The sequence below is a fragment of the Besnoitia besnoiti genome, assembly GCF_002563875.1.
Source record: "Besnoitia besnoiti strain Bb-Ger1 chromosome Unknown contig00053, whole genome shotgun sequence".
Taxonomy (NCBI): Eukaryota; Apicomplexa; class Conoidasida; order Eucoccidiorida; family Sarcocystidae; genus Besnoitia; species Besnoitia besnoiti.
In genome coordinates this window covers 1-8749 of record NW_021703947.1, presented here as the reverse complement: position 1 = coordinate 8749, position 8749 = coordinate 1, and the positions used below count along the sequence as shown (strand labels likewise).

Below are 8749 nucleotides of genomic sequence, written 5' to 3'. Positions count from 1 at the left end.
TGTTCCGAGTTTGGTAGTGGTCTTGGTTGGACAATGTATCCTCCACTAAGTACTAGCTTGATGGTGTTAAATCCAGAGGCAACTGATTGGATTATCGGAGGTCTTGCAGTACTAGGAATTAGTAGTATTTTAAGTTCTATTAACTTCCTTGGTACTTGCGTCTTCATGGGTTCTAATGCTGGTGCTAAGAACTATATTCTATATATCTGGGCTATCATATTTACTGCCCTTATGTTAGTCTTCACTCTACCTATTCTTACTGGTGGATTAGTTATGATCCTTCTTGATCTACACGTAAACACTGAATTTTATGATTCTATGTATTCTGGTGATAGTGTACTTTATCAACATCTATTCTGGTTCTTCGGACATCCAGAGGTATACATTCTAATTTTACCTGCTTTTGGTGTAGTCTCGCAGACATTATCTATGTATGCTGCTAGATCTGTCTTCGGTGGACAATCTATGATCTTAGCTATGGGTTGTATTTCTATTCTAGGTTCCTTAGTATGGGCACATCATATGATGACAGTCGGTCTAGAGGTAGATACCAGAGCTTATTTCTCTGCTATGACTATTATGATTGCAATTCCTACCGGGTACTAAAGATTTTCAACTGGTTAGGTACCTATATGGCTAGCCATACAACTACAAGAACTGTAGATCTATGGGCTGCTCTTAGTTTTATCCTATTGTTTACTCTAGGTGGTACTACAGGTGTAGTTATGGGTAACGCTGGTATGGATATTGCCCTACATGATACATACTATATTGTAGCTCATTTCCATTTCGTATTATCTCTTGGTGCAGTACTAGCTACTATATGTGGCTTTATCTTCTATAGCAGAGATATGTTCGGAGATACTGTAAATCTATTCCATGTAAATACCGGTGCTTCTCCATATTTAAGCATCTGGTTTGTAGTCTTCTTAGGTAGTATCTTATTAATTTTCATCCCTATGCATATACTTGGTTTCAACGTTATGCCAAGAAGGATACCAGATTACCCTGATTATCTTTGTTATATTAATACATGGTGTTCAATTGGTTCTATATCCACAATAGTTATCATCTTAACTATGCTCTGCATTAAGTATAGTGGTATCCAGCGTATATTTGAAAAACCAACATTTGTATACAAGCTGTACGAATATCATGACATTCACTTTGGTAGTCGCCTTCTTAATGTTAGTCTGTACGGAATACACGGATCGGATTCTTGTTGGCCTGGCACCTGTTTAGTAACTGGATGAACGCTTTTTACGCCTGGTATGCATGGATAATACTCGACTCTTCTATAGTTTAACCGCTACTGCTGGGACTGTATATTATGTACTTACGGTAGTACTATCAAGCCTCTTCTTCCAAATAGATTTCATGGAAAACCTAAAATTCGCATGTTTGATTGACATTTAGCCGCTAATATACAATCATCCAAGATATATTTATCTATCGCAGGTTCGGTCTAATGTCCCGTTATACTATATAGATCACATGGCTTCTGGTACTTTGAGATCATGCTAACGGCGAGAAGGGAAGTGTGTTTCAAAGAAAAGGGATGTTTAGCCGGGAAGTTAGCGTCTAAAATATATAACCGATAGTCTCAACTTAGATGCACAGATGGACATAATTAATCCTTGTACGGTTTGTACCTACTTGACTCCTCAGTTTTAAGTTAAGGAGTCCTTTGTTTAACAGCTTGTACCGTTACTTTCAGGAGCATAACCGTTAAAATTCGATGATCTTATGTGTTCACTCAAATCGATAAACAAAGACATTATAGTTCCTAGAATACTGAAGATGACTCCGGTTTATGAGATACAGACAACCAAGTTCTTTATGATTGCAGTACAACCACCCCACTGGACTGCTTAAGACAGCTAAAAGTGTTGGATTTCAATATCACGGTAATCATGTTTGCTTGGAAGCTGTAGTCATTATAACTATTGCATTTAGTATAAGCATAGAACCAATCCGGTAGTAAGATATACGATAGTAGCTAATCTACCATATAAGATATAAGTCGCTTGTGGAATAGCACTACCAATAATAATCAAGAAGATCATACTGTATACCCAAATAATTACCCATCCACTGACTACATTTCGAGTCATAAAATGTTGTCGTATCAACATTCGAGTATTCAAAGCTCGAATTTCAGATAAAAGAGCTAAGTTAATGAGAGAGGACATAAATACTAACAAACCACCGGTTTTGGATGGGATTACTTTTAACACCGCATAATATGCTAAAAAGTACCATTCAGGTACAATATGAAGCGGAGTTATAAACCGGTTCACTGGTATGGAGTTATCTGGGTGCGATAATTCGACATAGCTGTGATGTTAAGGAGCATAGGAGATGCTACACGCCTTAATTGGTACTGCATTGATATAATTATCGTACAAGCACTCAGCTAGTTATTGAAACACACTTCCCTTCTCGCCGTTAGCATGATCTCAAAGTACCAGAAGCCATGTGATCTATATAGTATAACGGGACATTAGACCGAACCTGCGATAGATAAATATATCTTGGATGATTGTATATTAGCGGCTAAATGTCAATCAAACATGCGAATTTTAGGTTTTCCATGAAATCTATTTGGAAGAAGAGGCTTGATAGTACTACCGTAAGTACATAATATACAGTCCCAGCAGTAGCGGTTAAACTATAGAAGAGTCGAGTATTATCCATGCATACCAGGCGTAAAAAGCGTTCATCCAATTACTAAACAGGTGCCAGGCCAACAAGAATCCGATCCGTGTATTCCGTACAGACTAACATTAAGAAGGCGACTACCAAAGTGAATGTCATGATATTCGTACAGCTTGTATACAAATGTTGGTTTTTCAAATATACGCTGGATACCACTATACTTAATACAGAGCATAGTTAAGATGATAACTATTGTGGATATAGAACCAATTGAACACCATGTATTAATATAACAAAGATAATCAGGGTAATCTGGTATCCTTCTTGGCATAACGTTGTGTAGTTATATGAAGCGTACATTCCTTAATATCTGGAACAATAGATTATGGTTAGGTAGTGGAACAAGGAGAGCGTCTGTTGTACATCAACACTAGATACTGCTAAATACCACTGTAGAGGTATAGTATATAATCCCTGCCCGGTGCAGTAAAATGTAAACGGCGGCTGTATTATGACGGTCCAAAGGTAGGTAAATCCTTGTCGGGTAATTATCGTCGTGCGTGAAAGTTGGTCCGACTCTTCACATGTCGTTTATCTAAAACTTTCTTAAATAGAATTATCTTTGAATATGAGGATCCAGATGGCCCGACGGTTAGACCCTGAGCACCTTTACATCCCTTAAATCATATACAGGATCAAATCTTCCTTGAGCGACTCGACAGGCACTAGAGATAGCGTGAAAGCTCTTTTGATTTCCATGAACGGAGTTACATATTAGATTCTCTTCGCTCCCATGGTATTTAGTAAGTTAACATTGAAACGTATCCAGTGTAAAGTTTGAACGTAATCCAGCTTTACCTTCTATGTTGTTATGTTAACCAAATAAGTTTCATCGTTGTTGATATTTCATTGACATGTTGATAACATAAATACTAACAAACCACCGGTTTTGGATGGGATTACTTTTAACACCGCATAATATGCTAAAAAGTACCATTCAGGTACGATATGAAGCGGAGTTACAAACCGGTTCACTGGTATGGAGTTATCTGGGTGCGATAATTCAATCAAACCAAAAGCCGTTTGTAAGAAAATTAAACCAATTAGATAATATGGTAGATAGGGAACAAACTGTCTCCAGACGTTCTTAACCCAGCTCACGTATTACATCTGACGGTGAACTAGCGTTCCTAACTGAATCTTGTTCAATAACAAGGGAGTAATGAGCCGACATGGAGGTGCTGATACAATCCGAGGATTAGAACTCCCAATATTATCTGACCTGTTATCCCCGGCGTACCTTACGACCGTTATATGATTTAGAGATAGAATGTAATGTGGATTAATATCCACATGGTTTCTACAAAGTGTAGATATAAAATAGTGAATGGTTCTGTAAAGATCTTGCATAACATACCTTTAGATTTGCTTAGCATTATAGAGCTTGTAGGCATGTAAGTAACTAAAGAACTATAGATACTTTGAGTGAAGAATACAAGGATAGCTCCAACAATAACATGGCTAAAATGTATACCAGTTAAGATGAAAAGTCCATTACCAAATGCATTATCATTAATATAAAGAGATAGTCCTAAGTATTCCGTACAGACTAACATTAAGAAGGCGACTACCAAAGTGAATGTCATGATATTCGTACAGCTTGTATACAAATGTTGGTTTTTCAAATATACGCTGGATACCACTATACTTAATGCAGAGCATAGTTAAGATGATAACTATTGTGGATATAGAACCAATTGAACACCAATGTATTAAATATAACAAAGATAATCAGGGTAATCTGGTATCCTTCTTGGCATAACGTTGAAACCAAGTATATGCATAGGGATGAAAATTAATAAGATACTACCTAAGAAGACTACAAACCAGATGCTTAAATATGGAGAAGCACCGGTATTTACATGGAATAGATTTACAGTATCTCCGAACATATCTCTGCTATAGAAAGATAAAGCCACATATAGTAGCTAGTACTGCACCAAGAGATAATACGAAATGGAAATGAGCTACAATATAGTATGTATCATGTAGGGCAATATCCATACCAGCGTTACCCATAACTACACCTGTAGTACCACCTAGAGTAAAACAATAGGATAAAACTAAGAGCAGCCCATAGATCTACAGTTTCTTGTAGTTGTATGGCTAGCCATATAGGTACCTAACCAGTTGAAAATCTTAGTAACCGGTAGGAATTGCAATCATAATAGTCATAGCAGAGAAATAAGCTTCTGTATCTACCTCTAGACCGACTGTCATCATATGATGTGCCCATACTAAGGAACCTAGAATAGAAATACAACCCATAGCTAAGATCATAGATTGTCCACCGAAGACAGATCTAGCAGCATACATAGATAATGTCTGCGAGACTACACCAAAAAGCAGGTAAAATTAGAATGTATACCTCTGGATGTCCGAAGAACCAGAATAGATGTTGATAAAGTACACTATCACCAGAATACATAGAATCATAAAATTCAGTGTTTACGTGTAGATCAAGAAGGATCATAACTAATCCACCAGTAAGAATAGGTAGAGTGAAGACTAACATAAGGGCAGTAAATATGATAGCCCAGATATATAGAATATAGTTTCTTAGCACCAGCATTAGAACCCATGAAGACGCAAGTACCAAGGAAGTTAATAGAACTTAAAATACTACTAATTCCTAGTACTGCAAGACCTCCGATAATCCAATCAGTTGCCTCTGGATTTAACACCATCAAGCTAGTACTTAGTGGAGGATACATTGTCCAACCAAGACCACTACCAAACTCGGAACAAATACTTTGAGTTAACAACACAGAACCTAATGGTACTAGAAAATAGGAGATCGCGTTAGTTCTTGGGAAAACGACTTCCGAACCACCAATATATATTGGTACAAAGAAGTTACCATATCCTCCGTACAAAGCAGGCATTAAGAACATAAAGATCATAGCTAGGCCATGTATCGTTATTATCACATTATAAGTAGCTATCGTCTCTGTACAAATGATCCGCGATCCAGAACTGTATAACTCAAATCGAATAAACAAAGACATTATAGTTCCTAGAATACTGAAGATGACTCCGGTTATGAGATACAGACAACCAAGTTCTTTATGATTGCAGTACACCACCACCCCACTGGACTGCTTAAGACAGCTAAAAGTGTTGGATTTCAATATCCTACTACATTAAGATTATTCCACATCGGTTATGTTCTAGGCGTAATATATGGATTCTTGTTCTCACTCATCTTAACAGCGAGAGAAAACTACTACTCAGATGCTAGTCTAATCAGTAGCATCGTACTTGGAGTTATCATCTCTGAGACAGGATTATTTATCAGCTTTTTCTGGGGAGTATATACTACGAGTTGGACTACTGGTTTAGATCTTGAAGGTCTTTGTTTACCGGATCCAAGTTCTCTGTGCTTTTCATGACCATCATGTTAAGTGCATTAAGTATAGTGGTATCCAGCGTATATTTGAAAAACCAACATTTGTATACAAGCTGTACGAATATCATGACATTCACTTTGGTAGTCGCCTTCTTAATGTTAGTCTGTACGGAATACTTAGGACTATCTCTTTATATTAATGATAATGCATTTGGTAATGGACTTTTCATCTTAACTGGTATACATTTTAGCCATGTTATTGTTGGAGCTATCCTTGTATTCTTCACTCAAAGTATCTATAGTTCTTTAGTTACTTACATGCCTACAAGCTCTATAATGCTAAGCAAATCTAAAGGTATGTTATGCAAGATCTTTACAGAACCATTCACTATTTTATATCTACACTTTGTAGAAACCATGTGGATATTAATCCACATTACATTCTATCTCTAAATCATATAACGGTCGTAAGGTACGCCGGGATAACAGGTCAGATAATATTGGGAGTTCTAATCCTCGATTGTATCAGCACCTCCATGTCGGCTCATTACTCCCTTGTTATTGAACAAGATTCAGTTAGGAACGCTAGTTCACCGTCAGATGTAATACGTGAGCTGGGTTAAGAACGTCTGGGAGACAGTTTGTTTCCCTATCTACCATATTATCTAATTGGTTTAATTTTCTTACAAACGGCTTTTGGTTTGATTGAATTATCGCACCCCAGATAACTCCATACCAGTGAACCGGTTTGTAACTCCGCTTCATATCGTACCTGAATGGTACTTTTTAGCATATTATGCGGTGTTAAAAGTAATCCCATCCAAAACCGGTGGTTTGTTAGTATTTATGTCCTCTCTCATTTAACTTAGCTCTTTTATCTGAAATTCGAGCTTTGAATACTCGAATGTTGATACGACAACATTTTATGACTCGAAATGTAGTCAGTGGATGGGTAATTATTTGGGTATACAGTATGATCTTCTTGATTATTATTGGTAGTGCTATTCCACAAGCGACTTATATCTTATATGGTAGATTAGCTACTATCGTATATCTTACTACCGGATTGGTTCTATGCTTATACTAAATCAATAGTTATAATGACTACAGCTTCCAAGCAAACATGATTACCGTGATATTGAAATCCAACACTTTTAGCTGTCTTAAGCAGTCCAGTGGGGTGGTGGTGTACTGCAATCATAAAGAACTTGGTTGTCTGTATCTCATAACCGGAGTCATCTTCAGTATTCTAGGAACTATAATGTCTTTGTTTATTCGATTTGAGTGAACACATAAGATCATCGAATTTAACGGTATGCTCCTGAAAGTAACGGTACAAGCTGTAAACAAAGGACTCCTTAACTTAAACTGAGGAGTCAAGTAGGTACAAACCGTACAAGGATTAATTATGTCCATCTGTGCATCTAAGTTGAGACTATCGGTTATATATTTTAGACGCTAACTTCCCGGCTAAACTTTGACTTATTAAACCAGCCTGGGATCATAAAAGTACTATGTATGGTAAGATTGAGCGTGGACTATCGAATGAAACAATGTGCTCCAACGCTAGTCTAAGTCTCTAACATACCTTTTACCTACAACTGTACGGGAACGTAACAAACCTCCAGGCAAAGAACTTGGTATTCTGTTCTAATTCCCCGTGGTAAACACAGTCAACGAATGGCGGAAGGAGCATTCATATGTTATGCAGTGTCTTAGGAGAGATACTCTAGATTTAGCATTCATCTACAGCTACGGTAACTGTTGTGTTTAAATAGCGGTTAACCTTTCCTTTTCCTTACGTACTCAGGGCATGCAATACCAATCAGATAACAACTGAAGCTAGACTCCATGTTACACTTACTAAAATGGGATTCCTAGGTTGATATAAACTACCTTTTTCTGGGGAGTATATACTACGAGTTGGACTACTGGTTTAGATCTTGAAGGTCTTTGTTTACCGGATCCAAGTTCTCTTGTGCTTTTCATGACCATCATGTTAAGTGCATTAGCAGAGCATAGTTAAGATGATAACTATTGTGGATATAGAACCAATTGAACACCATGTATTAATATAACAAAGATAATCAGGGTAATCTGGTATCCTTCTTGGCATAACGTTGAAACCAAGTATATGCATAGGGATGAAAATTAATAAGATACTACCTAAGAAGACTACAAACCAGATGCTTAAATATGGAGAAGCACCGGTATTTACATGGAATAGATTTACAGTATCTCCGAACATATCTCTGCTATAGAAGATAAAGCCACATATAGTAGCTAGTACTGCACCAAGAGATAATACGAAATGGAAATGAGCTTACAATATAGTATGTATCATGTAGGGCAATATCCATACCAGCGTTACCCATAACTACACCTGTAGTACCACCTAGAGTAAACAATAGGATAAAACTAAGAGCAGCCCATAGATCTACAGTTCTTGTAGTTGTATGGCTAGCCATATAGGTACCTAACCAGTTGAAAATCTTAGTACCGGTAGGAATTGCAATCATAATAGTCATAGCAGAGAAATAAGCTCTGGTATCTACCTCTAGACCGACTGTCATCATATGATGTGCCCATACTAAGGAACCTAGAATAGAAATACAACCCATAGCTAAGATCATAGATTGTCCACCGAAGACAGATCTAGCAGCATACATAGATAATGTCTGC

At 37.2% G+C, this 8749-nt stretch overlaps 1 protein-coding gene across 1 annotated transcript; it reads right to left on the bottom strand.

Annotated features, from left to right (window-relative positions):
- Positions 1-1952: 1952 nt before the first annotated feature.
- BESB_064190 (cytochrome b) lies at positions 1953-2893 on the bottom strand (the record flags this gene model as incomplete). The annotated part of the gene is made up of 2 exons (XM_029364814.1): positions 1953-2337; positions 2778-2893. The coding sequence occupies 2 exons, from the start codon at positions 2891-2893 to the stop codon at positions 1953-1955; spliced, it is 501 nt and encodes a 166-aa protein (XP_029214904.1).
- Positions 2894-8749: the final 5856 nt, after the last annotated feature.